This window comes from Phyllostomus discolor, chromosome 1 (genome assembly GCF_004126475.2).
Source record: "Phyllostomus discolor isolate MPI-MPIP mPhyDis1 chromosome 1, mPhyDis1.pri.v3, whole genome shotgun sequence".
Lineage (NCBI taxonomy): Eukaryota > Metazoa > Chordata > Mammalia > Chiroptera > Phyllostomidae > Phyllostomus > Phyllostomus discolor.
The window spans coordinates 155,987,723-156,008,637 of NC_040903.2; the positions used below are offsets into that span (position 1 = coordinate 155,987,723).

General features: G+C 39.2%; 1 protein-coding gene across 9 annotated transcripts in view; it reads right to left on the reverse strand.

Annotated features, from left to right (window-relative positions):
- The window catches only part of ZNF106 (zinc finger protein 106), a 59,126-nt gene that overhangs the window by 31,332 nt on the left and 6,879 nt on the right, over positions 1–20,915 (reverse strand). For 5 of the 9 annotated variants that reach the window (XM_036032160.1, XM_036032145.1, XM_036032122.1 and 2 more), the window contains exons 2-3: positions 10,432–10,518; positions 5,439–5,500 (exon numbers count right to left, since the gene is read on the reverse strand). The exons of 1 other annotated variant lie outside the window; for it this stretch is intronic. In XM_036032160.1, coding sequence (XP_035888053.1) covers positions 5,439–5,500; positions 10,432–10,485 — 116 coding nt within the window. In that variant the 5' untranslated portion in view covers positions 10,486–10,518. Of the gene's footprint in view, positions 1–5,438; positions 5,501–10,431; positions 10,519–20,915 lie in introns of those variants that run through there. 3 more of the 9 variants (XM_028507363.2, XM_036032135.1, XM_036032150.1) reach the window with 2 other exon arrangements.

The following is a 20,915-nucleotide window of genomic DNA, read 5'->3' on the forward strand; positions in this document are numbered from 1 at the left end:
AAGTAGATGGTTACAGATGTTTAGGGTAACAAAGTATAAACAAAAAATGCCCAGTATGCCCAGTAAATTAAAAAAAAACACACACTATTTTCCATTTTGTAAGAATGATGAAAAACACCCCATAAAAATGGGAAAAAATTCATCAAGTTTTTGGACTTTGTAACCTTAAATACTCTGTATACAATATAGTCTTTAACATTAAGATTCAATTTAATGAGTTCTAACCAGGTTCCCTGGAAATATTACTTGATTACCCTGAATGCCAATATTCTAATTCTTTCTAATCCTCCAGGAACTTTAATACGTTATTTTCACTGAGAGTTTTCTACTACATTTATGTACTTAAAAAAATAATCCTCGCCCTGGCTGGCATAGCTCAGTGGATTGAGCACGGGCTGTGAACCAAAATGTCACAGGTTCAATTCCCAGTCAGGGCACATGCCTGGGTTGCAGGCCATGACCCCCAGCAACCGCACATTGATGCCTGCCCCTCTCCCTCTCTCTCTCTCGCCTCTCTCTCTCTCTCCCCCCCTTCCCTCTCTAAAAATAAATAAAATCTTTAAAAAAAATAATAACCCTCAACTTTCTCCAGTTTATCAGGGATAGCCATACTCACTCTCCTCTCATGCAATTAAAACTACAGTAGCTCATTCAAAGTGAATGTTAACTTGTAGCATAAAACAAGCCTTTCTCTCAGTTAACACTGAAGGAAGTTTAAAATATATAAATCTAAATCTATCCCCAATGGGCAGCATCAGAAGACTGTAAGGACTGTAATTAACCTAGAATACAAACAATTTATACTATAATAAAAATTTTAACCAGCTGAATTTTCTGGTTAGAAAATCTTTTTGACTTTAAACTCTCTAAAACTATGAAAATATTTTAGTCTGCTTTTCTACCTAACAACTTATAGAATGCCAACTTGCACACGGCAGTACCAGGAACACCATTCTACAAGGTGTTCTTCAGTGAAATCCCTGATTTTACCCCTACTTCTAAAGTGCAGCGAATTCTTCCATGTTCAAATCATCAAGGTCTCTCTTTAAAGACATAACTGGAAGGCCACACTGACTTTTAAGGAATGCCGTGTAAACACTGTTAAAAATAAACATTCATATTCATAAACCCACATACTTGGCAATCCCCAAAGCACAAGCATATGCTGGATATTTAACGAACACTTAAATGCAGATTTTTAAAACACATCAGCTTTTCTTGCAAAAATGAATATTAACCATATGAGGTCTGTCCAGAAGGTATCCAGCCATGTAATATAAAATTAGAGACATTTATTGAAGATATAAAGTATGAGAAACAGTGTACATAGGACAATGATGTCTCAGCCCTCTTCAAAGTAGGCACCTTGGGACCTCACACAGTTCTCCCAATTGCCATCAGCTGCTCCATCATATTTTTCTGAATTTCATCGGCAGTCTGAAATCTCTTCCCTTTCAAAGGTGTTTTAGTTTTGGCAAAAGCCAGAAATCACAGGGCACGAAATCTGGGCTGTAGGGGGCTCAGTCACCTGGGTGCTTTGATGTTTCACCAAAAAACTCTGCATGAGATGTGATGCATGAGCGGGTACCTTGTCATGATGAAGCTGCCAATCACCAGTTGCCCATAATTACAGCCTTCTGAATCATCCAAATAGTTTCCATGGAGGTATGTTCAAGCTTAATACAAAATTTGATGTAGATTCGCTGCTCTACTCTCTCAGTCATAATGTGACCACACAGTACACATGTTCACTCAGGGACATCTACCTCCCCCACTGACTAGTACAGTGAAGTCGTCATTGTTCACACATATGCATTCCAGTCCACTCTCTTGGCTGCCATGTTACACTGGTGTCGTGCAAACTGTTTCCATTATGTTAACAATGGCTAGAGTTTTTCTGGACAGACCTTGTAGTTCCAAAGGAATTGGATTGAAAAACACCTCAAGAGCCCTGGCTGGCGTAGCTCAGTGGATTGAGCTCGGGCTGCGAACCAAAGTGTCGCAGGTTCGATTCCCAGTGAGGGCACATGCCTGGGTTGCAGGCCATGACCCCCAGCAACCGCACATTGATGTTTCTCTCTCTCTCTCTCTCCCTCCCTTCCCTCTCTAAAAATAAACAAACAAACAAACAAATAAAAATAATAATAATTAAAAAAAAAAAAAAAAAGAAAAACACCTCAAGAGATCCTGCCCAGAAGGGTTCAGGCAACATAAAAGTACTGAAAAAGATTTATCAAAGAACATAAATCCCTAACATTTTTTTATAAATGAAACCTAGTTTTAAAGAGAGAGAGAGAGAGAGAAAGTTTATAAGGCACTTCAATAAAAGAAAAGAGACTCCACCCTGGCTGATGTGGCTCAGTGGATTGAGTACCAGCCTGCAAACCAAAGGGTCGCTGGTTCAATTCCCAGTCAGAGCACATGCCTGGTTTGCAGGCTGGGTGCCCAATTGGGGGCGTGCAAAAGGCAATGTGTGGTTACACACTGGTGCTTCTTTCCCTCTCTCCCTGCCTTCCCCTCTATCTAAAAATAAGCAGATAAATAAATAAATAAATAAAATCTTTTGCAGGGAAACAGAGACTCCGTATTTATCTATGAAAAGAACAAGCCAGGTCAACTGCACCTCTTGCAAATTCAAACATTTCTGTCCGGAGACAAGCATGTTCTACACACAACATGCATTCATGCTTCCACAGACGGTGTTTGGGAAAGCACATACTTAAAAAGTTAACAGCAAATTAAATAATGTCTCAATGATGATACTTTTCAGTTCTTTATCAATAACCAATTAAAACACTATTTTGTATAAATGTGTAAAGTAATTGTGGGGAAAAAAAGTACTGCTTTACTTCCTGACCAACAAAGGCGAACGCTCCCCTCAGGGCATGGGACAGCGGGGGGGGGGGGGGGGGGGGGGGGGGGGGGGGGGGGGGCCAGACTGGCTCCACAGGCACCACGCAGTTTCCTCTCCTGCAGGACAGGCAGAGGCATCGGATACTCTACCCGTAGGCTTTTCTCTGTCAAGCTTGCTCTAACTATACAACAACAGCTGGCTGATAAATAAAGGTTTGTGCCTTTTTTAACATCATCTATCTGTAGAAACTACTTATAGGCCACACATCTGAACAAGTATATTAGGGAAAAATTAAGGAAATGCCCCAGATGTCCATAATTGTGAACCAAATAAGACAAGTTAGTTACTTCTCAAACAAGCTGGCATTCAAAACCTAAAAAATATTCTCTTTACATTTTTAACCAGGTCACAACAAAAATTATACTGCTACAAATATAAGAGAAACAGAAAGCCTTAACATCAGAAAGCCAATATTTAAACATGAAATCCAGAGGACAAAAATCACAAATTAATGATGGGGAGAAATAATAACTGATAACTATTTGTCCCTATGGTTCAGACTAACAATGAGTTTTCCCTACAATAAATGCTCCATGTGAGTAAATATTTGAGATTTTGTTTGTTTTTTATAGTTTTGTCAGCTGTTTTCCTTGCTACTGCTTGCCTTCTCCCTTATAATTTGTTACAGGCCAAAACCATATTAAAACTTATTAGCACTGTATCTAAAAAATGAGTAACTAAGAACTAAATGCTCTCCTTTAAATAAAAGGAATTTGGGTGTTAACACTGACATTTATATTATCAGCCCAGAGGCTTCTAATGCCTTCTCTTTAACTATTTGACTATGCTCCAAATAATTGAAAATGGTAGAAAATCTGCAGGCACAATTAAGGTGATGGGTGGAAGGAGAGGGAAAACACAGTTACACAGAGTCATACACACGTAGCATGTGACTCAGTTATGTTAATAAGACAAAATGTGCTCTGGCTGGTATGGCTCAGCGGATTGAGTGCTGGCCTGAGAACCAAAGGGTTGTTGGTTTCGATTCCCAGTCAGGACATATGCCTGGGTTATGGGCCAGGTCCCCAGTGGGAGGTGTATGAGAGGAAACCACACAATGATGTTTCTCTACCTCTCCCTCCCCCCTCTAAAATAAATAAATAAAATCTTAAAAAAGACAAAATGTGTGTGTGTGCAGCTGAATATAAATCTATGCAAGCACAGAGAAGGAGGTTAAGATAGGAATAAACACCAAACTGTGGACTTTCCTCCAAAAGGGGAGCAGGAGTTGGGAGTGGGGTCTGTGAGGGCAGCAGTTGGGTGACTTTCTTTACTTTTTATGATTCTGTATTGACTCTGACAAAAATCCTAAGTGAAAAAATTTGTTTTTTTAAATGTTTTAAATAGCTGATTAGTGATCTTTGAATACAATAGGCTTTAGTCTTCAAATAAAACAGGCTTCTCTCCTAATGACTAGATTTACTGACCTCATTTGTTTTACTTTACAATATAGTCAGGTAGCAGGCAAACAGCCCAGAAGATTCCAGAAGGAAGTTTGTTGGAAATGGGATTAAGCAATTAAGATATTCCACATATAGTCAGAGTCTGACTGTATTTCACAGGTTTCCAATGATAATGAGTTAAAGGTGATATACGAGTTATGGAAGGTATTACAAAGGCCCTTCACTCTAAATGTGAATGAAAGATTCTTTCACGTTGCTGCCAAGGCCTAACGTTCACACAGTAAGGGACTGAGACCATGGGAAAATTCCACTAATATGCTAACACTTGCTGAAAGTTTAATAACAGTAATAAGCCCACACAATCCAAAACTGTATTACTTAAAATATATAACTCCAAATGACGCAGGCTGACACCCTGATCAAAGTTTGTAACTATTATGCATAGAACAAGATATTAATTAGTATTTCTCTGTTTCCTAGTGTTTCTCTGTTTCATGTTGTCTCCAAATTTCAAATTCATAGAAATCAAAACATCAAAAAAGGAACCATAAATCGTGGAGAAAATGACACCGAATATACACATATGCTATATTCAGTTTTTTAAAGGTGCTTACTTATTATATTTTCTTTCCTTAAACATCTCAAGCCTTATACTACATAACAGCATTCTTAAATACTCATGGTTTGTACTTTAAAATTTACGCTGGAGAGTCAGTGCTATTTAGTGGATTTAGGATTTCTCAGATTACTCTAACAACACTAAAGGTTTATTGCATGCAACAATTTGTAACACAGCTGAGGCAATAATATAATGTCTTAGTTGCAGGGCTGGTAGGAGGAATGACAAAGCTTGTTAATGAGAGAACTAGCTCACCCCAATAGACCTTTGTTGTAATCTACTGATTAGAGGCTTTGTGAATTCTACACATTTGAGATTCACAAGGATTTATTCTTTATGAATGACAAAAGAATCTGTTGTATTTGTTATTAATTGTAAAAGACAGTTCTATGCCACAAGACAATATTCATTTGTGAAAGGTTACTATAAAATGAGCCGACAGGTCTCATCAGCACTCAGATCCCCCACATACACAGGTTCACGGAAGACGCAGTTCCCATACCTGCCCTTCAGGTTCTCAAGTTCCCTGTGATGCAACATGCTCCGCATGTGTTCGTCCATCTCCTTCAAAATTAAAGAAAGCAGATTAAGCTAAGGGGATTGCTCTGGGGGAAAACACTCCTCTGTTCCCGTGCAACCAACAACTGGGGCACAAGCTTTCGGTGTCAAAGGTGTTTGTTGTGGTTCTCTTCTCAATTCAACACTGTAATCAGTTCTGTAGTAAATAACTCTTTAGCTATGTTACTGATATATTTCATTTTTAAATAAAGGAATTTTTAAGAAAGACCTATTTAAGTGGCTTTCTAAAAGGTTAGAAGGTATATTGTTTTTAGAAGGCAAAAGCTTTAAGAATGAATTATGTGGGCTAAAGTCTACTTAAGTCCAATATAAGAAATTTACTCATTTATTTAAAAACAAAAACAAAAATCTCTGAAACCACTTAACTTCTCAACTATTTAACTGCTTTTCTACATACTCTCTCTTTTCCCACTGAACTGAGAGTTTCTCAAAAGTAAGGTACAATTCATACTGATATCTTGGCCAGGGCCTGGCATATAGTGTTAATACCCACTGAATGAACAGATACACACACCAATTCTAGACTGAACTTGTGGATATAACAGAACTTTTCTCTATGGCTGGTCATGAAGTTTTTAAAAACTACTTTGAATACAGCAGCTCAATCATGCCTTCCTCTTCACTGCCTGCTGCCCCCAATTGATTTGGTTCTGATGAAAAGTTTAAAAATTTCCCTGGCTGGCGTAGCTCAGTGGATTGAGCGCGGGCTGGGAACCAAAGTGTCCCAGGTTTGATTCCCAGCCAGGGTACATTCCTGCATTGCAGGCCATAACCCCAGCAACCACACATTGATGTTCTCTGTTTCTCTCCCTCTCCCTTTCTTTCTCTCTCTCCCCCCTCCCTCCCTTCCCTCTCTAAAAATAAATAAATAAAATCTTTAAAAAAAGTTTAAAAATTTGCTAGGTTTCTCCCCTACCTTTTTCCCTGCTCCCTTCATGGGAAGAAAATCAAATCTTTGGGGAGAACTTCCACTTTAAAACATGCACACATATATGCATGTACCTCAAAAAACTCAAAAAGCTGTAAATGTCCATCCCTTTGTCATGCCCAAGTACATATAGCCAGCATGCCACAATTAGAGAATGGCTTTTTAAATTGTTGTTTCAAGTGCAATTGTCTCCATTTCACCCCACCACGCCCCCAGCCCCACCCAGCCTGCTTCCCACCCTCGAACCCCACCCGCTTTGGCTTTGTCCATGGGTCCTTCATACATGTTCCTTGTTGGCCCCCCCTCTATTAACCCCCTCCCCCGTCCTGTCTGGTAACTGCCCGTTTGTTCTTTATTTCAGTGTCTGTGGTTGTATATTTTGCTTGTTTGTTTTGTTGATTAGGTTCCACTTACTAACATACATAATAAAAGGGCTTCTATAATTGGTAAGATTACTATTAACTGTGTCCTATGCTTTGAGTGCGTCAAACATTTTCTCACTTGAACTGCAAAACACTGCTGACGGGAGGATCGTTAACTTCATAAGGATACAAGCATGCTGAGAAACTAACTTATTGTTCACTAAACATTTACCAAGGGCTGATTATCAAGTACAGAGCTTATTATTATTATTGAAGCAGTGTGAAAATCCCAGTTTTGCCCTCTCAGAGTCACAGGTAATCAAGTGGCCAAATTAGGTCACATCCTGGAAGGTCTGATACCAAAGCCAATGTTTCAAACACCATGCTACATTGTGCCTTGAGATTTTTGCTATATATAGCTTGTTTGATAAAAAGCATACAACCTAACAGCCTAGCCTAATTCAATTATCTACTATGATGTGACAAATGGGGCTGATTTTCAAAACTCTCCCTAAAATGGCAATTTTCTGAAGAATGACCATCACTTCCTTCTTATCCCCACAAATGCTACATTTGGAGGGGACAGCTTTCCATGTGATCCCTTCTAACCACAACTGATGAGCCACTAACTGGAATGAACAGTTGGAATGGAACACTGAGTCAAGTTAGTGACATAATATAAAATGAAAAAAAAAAATCCATGAACAGTGCAGTGCACACCTGCCCAAATCCTTATCGAGTGTTCCACTCTTCCTTGGATTAGACTGGCTTATGTCGAATCCTTTTCTTAAACTGGAATTAAGTGGGTCTGTTTCTTGCCATGAAACCATTCCTGACCCAAACAGTGTTCAGCGAAATGAGTTATCTCTGAATATAAACCAATTCTACATTCTATTTTGATTATAAAAATGTTATCATTCAAAACTAGTTTTAACGTGACTTCTGTTTGTCTAAAACATTTCCCAAATCTTTCCCTAAATCTGCAGATGAAATTCTCTACCATCTTGCTCCAAGGAATGAATGCAGATGGACACACAACTGAGCTCACGCAGTCCCTGGCGAAGACCTGCAGGCACAGGACTAAAGTAGCAGATGCACAACCTGCTCGGTCACCAAGCTTCTACTTAGTGCCTTTTCTGTTAATCAGTATTGTTTTTTTAAAAGGGGGGAGGAAGGGGGAATAAAGAACTTGATGGTTGAACAAACCTGAAAACAAGGAATAATATTAAAATATTTTAACTCCAGTGCCTCCCAGTCTTTCGTAAGTTAACAACCATCAGGATACTCAGGGATGTAGTAGACAGCCCATACTTAAGTCACCCTAAGATCCTTTTCTCCTCCAAAGTGCATGTGGAAGAACCAAGGTTATGCTAGTTTGGGAAACTAGAGGAGAGAACACTGCTTCAACACATGTTGTTCCTGTTCTCTCTAAAAATACGTATCAGCATTACCTCTTTCAATTAACCCAATCTGCCAGTTTCTCAGACCACATTAATCTTAACACTTAAATTATGCATTCCCTTGCTTAAAGACAATAGTTGGCTTTCCCAAAGGTAGGAGTGGAAAAGTTGAAGAAATGAAAACATGTTTCAAATCAGAGTAGAAGAAATGTCAAAAGGACTTAAAATGGCAAAATTAATATCACAAGATAGGGCTACTATGCCATCAAAGTCTGAGTCCATACCACGGAGTGTCTGTCTGTCCATTTTCATACCTTCTCAATTGCCCATACCTCCAATATGCCAGTAGCTATAAGGAATTTTCATTTGTTCAAAATTTGCATAGCCCTGGCCAGTGTGGGCTCAGTTGGTTAAAGCATCATCCCGTAATCCTAAAGGTTGCAGGTTTGATTCTTGATCAGGGCACAAGCCTGGGCTGCAGTTCTGGTCCTCAGTCAGGGTGTGTTCAAAAGGCAATCAATCAATGTTACTCTCGCATATCAATGTTTCTCTCCCTCCCTTCTCCTTGCTCTAAAATTAATAAGCATGTCCTTGGGTGAGGGTAAAAAAATAAAATAAAACCCATTGGGCCCTTTAAAGAAAATGTTTGCTGAGCCTTGCTCTAAACTGAGGCCATAATGATCATTAAAAAAAAACAACCTTGTATAAAACCTAGTCTAAATTTTTAAAAAGAGCAGTTATTTGTTTGTTTTTTCTTTTGTAAAAGCAGAAAGCATATTATTAAGCATTTTAAAATCTAACCGAATTTTTCCATCACTAACCGAAATCCTATACAGGAAAAAAAACTTCACCCCAGCCTACTGGGTGGATCATATTCCAAACCCCTCAGTCTTACATTCAATGCTGTTTATCAACCGTCTTCATTTAAGTTACAAATTAGCTGTGACTGGTGTGGCTAGATGGATTGAGCACCAGATTGTCAAGCAAAGGGTTGCTGGTTCGATTCCCAGTCAGGCACATGCCTGGGTTGCAGGCCAGGTCCCTGGTGGGCAGCGTATGAAGGGCAACCACACAATGATGTTTCTCTCCCCTCTTTCTCTCTCCCCTTCCCCCCTCTCTAAAACTAATATAATAAAATCTTTAAAAAAATTACAAATTAAATTTGCAGTCTCACTATTACTTCCCCAGGTGAAAATGTTTTAAATCAGATGAGCCTTCATACTGACTCTAGAAACTGTTACATACTCTTCTACCTTTGTATCTTCGCACATGATGTTCTCCCACCTACAATATCTCTTCTCCAGTTCTTTTAAACCATCTAATTACCAAACATCTTTCATGAAAGCCACAATAATCTCTCCCAGTTCTCTGAATTTCCAATGACAATAAAGAACACCTTAAAAGCATAAAGAAAAAAAATTCCTCAATATTTAAGCTATCAGCACTACTTTGAAAGCAAAGGATAAAGGCAAGAAAAAAGCAAAAAAGTAGACAACTTGCAGCCAATTTCCCTAAGGCAACTGGTAACTTCTTTTTGTCTTAAAATGCCGGTTTTCGTCCTGGCTGATGTAGTTCAGTGGATTGAGCAAAGACTGAGAACCAAAGGGTCACTGGATTCAATTCCCAGTCAGGCACATGCCTGAGTTGCAGGCCCGGTCCCCCGTGGGGGGCCCACATGAAAGGCAACCACATATTGATGCTTCTCCCCCTCTCTTTCTCCCTCCCTTCCCCTCTCTCGAAAAAATAAATAAGAATTAAAAACAAACCAAAAAAATGCCTGTTTTTTGTGTTGCAACATCCCCACCTTGTTGGGCATCTATGGTAGAAGCGGTAATACCACTTCGTGTGGCACTTCGAGCACACAGGCAGAAACAAAGCGCACGTGCAAATAATGCCGGACCTCCTTACCTATCCTTAGCTAATTAGAAAGTAGTATAACCTCAAATTACCTACACTTTAAGGTATTTTCTCTATAACTGGCCATTAAGTAAATTTCTTTTTATTATCTACTTCTGAGTATCCTCAATTCCAGGTAGAGGTTTAATAATATAATTACTGGGTTTATGAGGCATACTTAGAAAGAAACCAGTGGAATAAGACTATGGTTTAAGAAGGAAGCAAAAATAGACAACACTGAAAGCTTTTACCCATCTACAAATTTCATACGGTGTCTCTAAAAAAAACGACCAGTCATAAAGCCTCAGGGTCTCCCTCTTCTATTATTACCTTTTTTGAGCTGTACACAATGTGGCACAATATGCATTTTCGTTCTCGTACCATAGTGACCAGATCTGAAGCACTCAACGGTCACACCTGCAATGAGGAAGTAACATTTAGTAACCTTTTCCCCCCCAGATGTCTTCTTAGATTCTTCTTAGCATGGCCAAAAATACAAGTCTTACGTCTCCCTCACCTCCACCCTGCTCCTCCCCCAGTCTTCCCATCTTGATAAATGAAAATTCCAATTTTCCAGGGAAAAATCTTTAAGAATCATCCTTGGTCCCTTCTTTCTCACTCCACATCCACCGTCATCGGCACATCCTGTCAGTCCCACCTTGACATACATATCCAGCCCCCGACCATTCCTTACTGCTGAGCATGTCACCACAGGGCACTACCCTACTGACTTGACTTCTTAGTTCTACTCTTACCCTCCTACAGTCTATTCTCAAAACAGTAACCAGAGATTCTCAGAATGAGATTCTTTTAAAACTTAAGTAAGATCACTTAACTCCTCTGACCAAAATCCCCCCAGTAGACTCCCATCTCACTCACAGAAGATCCAGTCCTTTGTCATGAGCTACAAAATCTGTTTCTCACCTACCCTGGGACTCCATGCCCTGACACACTCCCTCTGACCCCATCCCCTCCTCCAGTCACACTGCCCTCCTTGCTGTTCCTTGATCGCACACACTAGGAACTCTCCTACCTCAGGGCTTCTTCTGTATTTCCTGTGCTCTCTGCCTGGAATATTCCCTAAAACATCTTTATGGTTCTATGGCTCTCTCCCTCATGCTGCCTTATCAAGAGGTCTTCCTTGACCTCCTACAAAAAAACTGTACTTTCTCACCCCCATTTCCACTATTCCCATTAACCTACTTAATTTTAATTTTTTAATAGCACTGTGGTAGATTCTTTTCATAGGTGGCCACAACATTATCTCCTACTTCATGTACTCTTTTGCAGTGTGATCTTGTCATCACCATCCATCAAAAGGTGAGTCTATTTTTTCTCCCAGTGACCTGTTTTGACCAATAAAATGTGGTCAAAGTGACAATTTCTGAGGATGTGCCTTAAAAGCTGCAGGTTCTGCCTTTGCACACTTGAACACTCCCTCTTGGAACCAGCCACTACACTGTGAGAAGCCCAAGCCATACAGAGGGGCCAGAGGAAAAAAGGTGAACGCCTCAGCTGAGCCGCCAAAACCACCACCAACCAGAACGTGGGGTGAGTGAAGCCATGTCAAGGGTTCCAGACCCATCTGCCAATGAGGGGTCCCGGGTGAGGCCAGTTGAAGAACCATGCAGATGAGCCCTCCTCAACCCACAGAATTGTAAAACACAATAAAATCACTGTTTTAAACCAGCAATTTTGGGCTAGTTTGTTACACAGCAAGAGATATCTGAAATAAGCATCTTCTACTGCCTGACACAGTATATATTTGTTATTCTCTATTTACCCCATTTAAAAAGTGCCACAAGAACAGGGACTTTGTATATTTTGCTCACTGGTGCAGGTCTAGCACTTAGAAGAGTCTGGCATGTTGCAGGCACTCCATAAATATCTGTAAAATTGTTCCATCTGAAACTATCTCGGGTTACTAAATGTGAGATAGAGAGAGCTGGGTAAATACTGGGGTTTGGATTAAGACCAGAGATTTTCTATTTTATAATCTCCCATACTTTCCTCTTGAGTGCCTGCAAAGATACTCTGAGAATGTAATGCCACTCTTCAAGCAGCACTGTTTTCCAATAACACACACACATGACTCTCACACGTATGTCTGCTTCCTTGCCTGGCTTTATTCCTTAGGGGACTTAAAACCATCAGGTAACAAAGTCATAAACTACCCTAATTTAATCGGTAACTCCTAGACAACATGGGACAAGCACCAGTGAGAAGAGTCCTAGGATTCTCTACTTCCCCTGGTATCTCAGCAATCTCACTGTCACTGCAACCCACTTCCTACCACTACTTACGGTCAAAACAATTTTATTTAGCAACAAAGTACAAAACACCAAGATAATATAGGGTAACATTTTGCACAATTGGGAAAGCTGAATGTAAAATAGCTACTAAAACAAAGCAACACACCTTTATGGATAGGTAAAGTATTATCTATGTTCCAGGTATTGCTAATAATCTCCTCTGAGGCTAAGCCTCATAGCATAATTATTCTTTTAACCCCCTTATTATCTTAAAATTTACTTCAACTTTACTGTTTACATGCAGTATTTTCTTACTTCATTTAACAAGCATTTATGCAACACCAAGCACTGTTCTAAAAGTTGGGGAAACAGCCCTGGCCAGGTAGCTCAGTTGTTGGAGTGTCATCCCGTACAACAAAAGGTTGGGGGTTTGATTCCTGGTCAGGGCATAAGTGGCAAGCAACTAATCCATGTCTGTCTGTCTGTCTCCCTCCCTCCCTTCTTCTCTCTCTAAAATCAATCTATCTATCTATCTATATATATATTTAATTTTTTAAAGATTTTATGTATTTATTTTTAGAGAGGGGGAAGGGAGGGAGAAAGAGAAGGAAACATCAATGTGTGGTGCCCCTCACACGCCCCCTACTGCGGACCTGGCCTGCAACCCAGGCATGTGCCTTGAGTGGGAATCGAACCAGTGACCCTCTGGTTTGCAGGCCAGCATTCAATCCACTGAGCCACACCACCTGGGGTTAAAATTTTTTTTAATAAGTTGGGGAAATAGTGGTAAAAAAAAGTATGTCCAGAAATGCTTTTAATACTACTTCGAGTTCTTAACCATCAAAGTAAAACAGGAACGAAAAACTTAGAAGCAATAGTCAACAAGAAAATGAGACTATTTGGCACAGGCGGTAGCAGTCATTGTGGAGTTTTTATTTATTTATTCAACTGAGAACTAAGCACTAAAACATAAATCGTATTTCTATGTAACAAAGCCGAAGACATCAATTCCTAGTAAATGGATAAAGAAATAAAATCATGCAGTAAAAATATTCTCTATCAACCTTTTAACTATATTCCCTCCTTTTATTTACTTTTTCCTTTCATAAGCTCCATGCTTCTAATCTGCATATATTAAATAAGTTCATTTTCACTGTTGAATAAATAAAAAAGGATAATAGCAAAGTATTTAATAAGGAAGATCAAGTAGTATTTACACTCTGAATTGATATGATTCCAGCCAAAAACAAAGGAGCTTTCATTTGTACATCCTTAAAAATGGGTAAACATGTGACCTCCATTAAGCTTTCTGAACTATGGAAATTAGCTCACAGCCTCACACACAGGAACCTCCCAACTTGGAGATCTCCAAGTGCCTGAGAAGCTACGTCATACATGTCAAGTTGGTGCATACAGTTTGACTCCTGCTGTCCTTCCTTTAACCACCTTACATTCCCCACTCCTTTAAACTACACCCGATGGGAAATCTTTCCAATTTTCTCCAAATAATTATGAGAAATATCTGTGATATTCCTTAGTCATAACAGCCAAAAAATCTTATAATTAAGTTCCTTTTCTTAACATCCTAATCACTATTTTTTTCAATAGAACTACCATTCCCTTAGTCAAACCCATCTCACTGCTTTTCTTCCCTTCCGATTCCCACATCTCCTCGCCAAGTCCCAAGGGCTGCTGGTTCTCACTGCCACCTGCTCCTCAGCCTGAGGAACCTGCACGGCCTCAGATCTGCTCCTCTCCCTTCACCCCACCACCTTCACTCCTGCTGCCACATCTAAACAAGTTCTAAATCTCAGCAGTGAATCAGAATTGCCCACCTAACTTACTAATAAATAAATACAGTTGTGCAGACAGAGCAGAACTATTGCATTAGAATCTCCAAAAACTCCATTTTGTACTTCTTTATGCTCTCCCTATTCTCATACAGTAGTTCCTCAAACGTGACTTCAATTAGTCAGCAAGAACGCCTTCCAAATAACCAGTCTCATTAACACTGTAGCCCCACCTCAAAGGTCAACATCAGACTATTTCTCCAAATGTTTATTATGTAACTCAACGCTGGAAATCACCTTTTAGTGTCAAAGAACTTTATTTGGAACATTGTTGCATTCCCATTTTACTGCTTAAACAACCTTGGAAACAAGCAAGAGAAACAAGCAAGAACCCACTGTTTGAAGGCAAGTATACCTGATCTCCCCAGCCTTCCCATGAGAAAGGGATCCGTCTTTTCACATACCTCTTAGCATTCTAGCATTCATCACAATAAAGCCAGCAGTACTTAAGATATTCAAACTCTAACATGAAGCCAGCTCAGACACTATAAAACAGTAATACATGATAAAACACTGAAGAAAAAATGCTTAATCATTTATTTGTTGGGGGCAGGGGCAATGCATGGGTACTCAGATTAGAACCCCCCTTTTTTTTTTGGAATTTCACAAATAACTTTCCACGCCTCCACCTTCACACTGACAGAAAACTAATGGATTTCTAGTGAGCAAGACAGAGCAACAGAAAGACAGCATTCAGGGATAGAACGAGCTTTGCCATTAACTGCAGGTTGCCCAAAAGGTATGGAACAAAGATATAACTGGCACTTCTGGGAGGCCCTCAATTTACTGAGTGGGCTTCCCAGAAAGTTTCAAGGCTCCTAGCTAAGTTGACAACAGAGGTCAGGAAGTGTTTTGGGGCACAAAGACATATAACCATAACTTCCAAAGGTTTATTCTGGGTAACTGTCCTATTTGCTAGTTCTAAGTTCTGGCTGGCTTCTGTTTCCCAAGGCAAGTGATTGGTGGTTTCCTGCATTCATAAGCATTTTACTCACTTGTATTCCTACTTTTTATGTTATCTGCCATAACACCACATTTAGCAGAAGTATATGTAGCAACCACTCTTTATTACTAAGCATAGTGCTAAAACAAAGATAGAAGTTAAAACTGTAACTCAGGAAAAGAAATTAATAAAAAAGCCTCAAGCAAATGAAGCTGTCCACATTGCTCATCATCAGCAAGGAAATGAAGAGAGTACATTTTAGCTCAGAATTAGAACTACTGTCAGGTTCCAATCCCCTACTCAACTGTGAAGTTGGGCAAGCATTATGTCCTAGAGGAAAAAGTAAATGAGAAAAAACACTGGGATAACACCAATCCTAATGAAATAATTAAAATATTAGCAAAAGTGCCCTGACTGGTGTGGCTCAGTTGGTTGGGCATCATCCTGCAAAGTGAAGGGTCACCAGTTCAATTCCGTGACTGGGTTGCAAGTTCAGGTTCCCTGTCAGGGGACACATAAGAGGCAATCAACTGATGTTTCTCTCTCACATCGATGTTTCTCTCACTTTCTTTCTCCCTCTTTCTAAAAATAAATTAATAAAATCTTTAAAAATATATTAGCAAAAGTTGTCATAATATAAGAGAGTAAGTCCTAAGCCCAAAGATAGCTTGTACAAACAATGTTTTTAAGGGTTTGGCTGGGGTAGGAGGAGTCGGGGGTGAGTGCAGACAACTATAATTGAAAAACAATAAAATAATTTTTAAAAATAAAATAAACAACAAAAAAAGTATTACTGGTAGCTCCCTGCATTTATTTAACAATTTAAAAAGTTTGCATTCCTGTATTCAACATATCATTTACATATATTTCCAAGCAACCCCAAAGGGCACATAGCAATGAAAAATTCTATGACATGAATTTTAATCACTGTACGCTAACGAGTGAGCCTAACCTCCCAATATTCTTCTCAAACACCTCTGTCGTTCTCCATGCAACCTGCTGGTAGGTTCAAGTCTTTATCTACTTCATACAAGTCTGACTACAGTAGCAATTATCTTCATTATTTCTTCATCTTTTAAGTTCATGGTTGACTATAACACAGTAATTGTGTGATACAGTAAACCATTTATTTTAGCAGTTTAATGGATGTTAACAGTTTGCTAAATGCCTTTGGCCCATATTTTAAAAAACCTTGTTTCTGAAAAGGTCACCATAGATTTTACTAGATTTTAGGGGAAATTTTATGTGCTGCTAAAGTAGTGGTGTTTGCAAAATTTTGGGATTTGCAAGAATCCTTAACATCTTGTAAATGTCAAAAGTCTAATGTTTACTAAAAGTCCACATGCATATAACATATGTGGCAGTGACATATCCAAACATCTCAGCACACATGTAGTACAAAACATGCTTAGACAAAATCTGCTACTCTTCAGAAGCTCAGCATTCCAACACCTTGAAAAATATCAGACTCAAATTTACCTTGAAATTACCAACCTATAGGAAACAGTTATACACTAGCCTGCTAATAGTTTGCCCCCTCAAACTATTCAGTAATCCTGAGCTTTCAGAATTCTCTATACTGCAGCATACGTAACCTCTTTAAAATGTAAATGTGATGAACTCCACAAGATACTTCTTTTGTCTTTAAACAGTCAGATATAGTTTCAAGAAATTAAATGACAAAAAATACTTACATTTATCCAGATATTTACCATTTCTGGTGCTCTTCATTAATTTATGAAGATTTAAGTTTTCATCTGGTTGCTGTTTCCCTTCAGTGTAAAGAACTTCCTTCAGCATTTCTTATACGCCAAATCTGCCGGCAATGAATTCTCTTGGTTTTCTTGTATCTGACAACATTTTATTTCCCTTCATTTTTGAAGGCTATTCTACTAAATCTGGAGTTACGGTTGTCACATTTTTTCTTTCAGCATTTTAAAGATTTTCTTTATGCTTTCTGGACTCCATGAGTACTCTTCTATATAGAACATGTTTTCTTTGGCTACTTTGTAGATTTTCCTTTTATTTTTGGCTTTCAGCAGTTTCACCACGAACCACCTGGTTATGGTTTTCTTCATTTGGAAATCTGAAGTATGAATTGTTTTCCTGTCTTGATCTTTCTTGGGGTTTGCCAAGCTACTGAATCTGTCAGTTTATGCCTTTCTTGAAATCTGGGAAATTTCAACCACTTTCAAGTATATTTCCTGCCCCCTTCTTTCTCCTCTCCTTCTGAGACACCAATTACATGTGTTGGATTTTTTTATATTATATCCAGGTCCTTGAACATCTGCTCCTTTTTTCCTCCTACCCTTTTCCTGTTCCTCGTATTGAATAGTTTCTACTTATATTTAATTTCATGTATTCATTCCTTGGTCACCTACATTCTGCTATTTAGCCCATCCAGTTAATTTTATTTCCAATATCATATTTTTCAGTCCTAAAACACTGATTTGCTAATTTCTTAATTTTATACTCATTCTTTTTTTCCCTTGTTATTCTTTCATACTCATTCTTTATGAGAATATTTTCCTTTGCATCATTTCCTTTTCCTTTACTAATACATAGTTATGAAAGTTTAAAATCCTTTCCTGCTAATCCCATTTGAGTATTTTAGGGTCAGTCTCTGTAGATTCTCTCTCCTTTTAAGATTTCATTTATTGTTTTTTAGACAGAGGGAACAGGAGGGAGAAAGAGAGAAAAATGGATGTGCTAGAGAAACAGCAATTGGTTGCCTCTCGTGAGCCCCCAGCAGGGGACCTGGCCCACAACCCAGGCAAGTGCCCTGACTGGGAATACAACTGGTGACCTTTCACTTGGGAGGACGATGCCCAACCCGCTGAGCCACACCAGTCAGGGCTCTGTAGATCTCTTTTAACTTGAGAATAGGTTACATTTTCCTGATATTTTATATATGAGCAATTTTGGATATTGTAAATTTTATATTGTGGAGGCTCTGGTCCTTTATAGTCTTCTTATGTGCTGATTTTTATTTTTAAAAGATTTTATTTAATTTTTAGAGAGAGGGGAAGAGAGGGAGAAACATCAATCAATTGCTTCTTGCATGCCCCCAACTGGGAACCGAACCTGCAACCTTTTGGTTTGCAAGCTGGCACTCAATCCACTGAGCCACACTAGCCAGGGCTGATTTTTATTTCACTAGGTATGTACATTGGTTGGCTCAAACTGCAAACATTTTCTTAGGCAGATGAGCTCTCAACCCAGTTCTTTTATCTGTAGCCGGGCTTCTTGAAGTCTCCTCTACATGTGCACAGTTCAACAGTCTGCCAAGATCTGGGCACAGTTCACTCACAGAGTTTGATGCTTCTCTATTTTCCAGGAATCTTCTCTTTCCTTCCAACAGCTGTGATTGCCTTGAGCTTTTCTTTTGGTTCTTTAGGCCACAGAAAGTTTCCTACGGGATTTTAACTATTCTATACCTGGCACAGATTGAGGCTATGAAAATGAGAAGTCACCCCATGTAGTTCTATTCCTCAAGTGTCAATTCCTTTCCAGAATCTGCTTGCTTTTGGTCACTCTCAAGCGACTTTAGTCGTTTTATGTACACCTGTCCAGATTTAATTGCTGTTTTCTGCAGGAGGGTCTGCCAGTAGGAGCTTACTCAGCCATGACCAGAACTGGACTCCATGCTTACACTTCTGAGAGTCTTCAGCCTGACTGACTAGCTCCAGGTAATGTTCAAGCAGGTGGGCTGCTCAAGGAAGACTAGGTAGAGTGACAAGTCTGCTGGGGTTGGAGTGAGTCTTGAGTGGCAGCTGTCTTTAACAAGATGGCTCAGCCTTCTACAAAATGAAATGTGTGCTTTTATGATTCCCTACACTATACACTGAAAACACATTTTTCCCATACATTTCCCACACATTTTTACATTTTATACCTCAGTCCCTCAATTTTAAAGCCCTTCAATGACATCCAATTATTTAAGATAAAACCCAAAATATTCGACAAGGCCTAGTTGATACCATCCTGCTAATGTGCACTGCATGGGGTTGAGCTACTGTCCCCCCACATCTCTGTGCACCAGACACAATGGCATTCTTAGTTCTTCCCCCCAACCGTGAGCCTCACAGGGCTTTTCACACACTGCCCCTCCCCCTGGAATGCTCTTACCCCTTTGCATCTAGATAATTGCTTACCCCGAAGATCTCAATCCGAATGCCAGTTGCCAAGGGAATGACTCCCTGGTCTACCAGACTACACCATATTCCCTCACTGCACACTACTCTCCTAAAATCTTGCAACTTCTTTATACCACCTACCACAATGATGACTATTTCTGAGGTAGGCAGTAGAGCAGCAGTTCTTAACCATACCAAACCTAATACCCTCTTTTCTTAAAATAGTATGGGAATCTGAATTTATACATAAATGAGGGATTATTATAACAATTCATAGTGTGCTCGTCAGCCAGCTTCCCCAACTGTCACCACATAATTTTTTATTTAAAGATATTTTTGTACCTTCTTTTTATTATAAATATTTTGTAATAACTCCTTCACCTTCCTGAAATGAAATTCAGGGCTACTGTAACTAACCACATGTAAAATTTTAAATGTCAATATAATGTGCTAACTATAACAAAAATGAAAAGCAATTTATCATAAAATACCTGTATCTCCACATAAATGCTTGGGTATGACTCCACTAGATGATATGACCGTGACTGACCACTACAAATACAGGCTGATACAAGTGTGTCACACTGTTGGTAAAAATACCATGAATACCATTCCTATGATATGATTTTCCAAAACAGTGACCAACTCTTGACAAACTTTCTGAGATAAAGGAAGCGTAGTCTCTTGATTTATGCAATAACTATGCTCTCTGCCAAAATACCATGTGTTTACATGTAAAATGAATCTGGTTCTAGGCTCAGATAATCATAAATAGGGATTTTTGTTGTTGTTTTTTAACCTATGTGAACGTCCTCAAGGACATTTGAAAGTAGAGCAAGATGTGGAACAATTTTTTACTATATAGGACTGTTCTTACGTTGCAGGAAGTCTAACATTCCTGATCTCCATCCACTGAAGTCTGTGTCACCCTTCCAATTATCTTGAAACCAAAAAACATGCCCATAAATTCCCAAACCTTCCTGGGGGATGATCCCAAACTCATCGAAAACTACTGCATTAGAGTAAAGGAAGAGAGCAAAATCCATGCAGCCAGACAGCCTGTGTATAAAACCTGGCTCTATCCATTCATTAGCTATGTGTCTTGAGCAAGTAATTAATCTTCCGTGCTTCAGTTTCCACATTTATAAAATAAAAATAATACCAGTATAAATGTCATAGGGCTGTAATGAGGAATTAGAAAATCCATATGAAGTATTTTGCACAGAGCAGGTATTAAATCTTTGCTATGTTTGGTTATCAGTATAATTATTTGCTTAATGACTACATCTCCCAATTGAGTGTAAGCTCCAAGACAGCCAGCAGGAACGTCTGCCTTGTTCGTCATTTTATCCCTACAACCCGCACACCCTCTGGTATAGAGGAGGTATTCAATATTTGTTGAATGAATAAATACAAATTAGCAAGACATTTGAAACAGAAATGTAAACAATAAAAACTAAAATGTAACCACAATTGGCATCAGTTAGGTTATACTACTAAGACACTTCTATACAGGAACATCAGAATTTACACCTATGACACACATGCGCGTGGAAGCACACCCAAGAGCCAGGCTGACAGTCACTGCCTCTGGGGAAGGAACGGAGGGCCTGGCGTTCAGGGATTTGCTTTT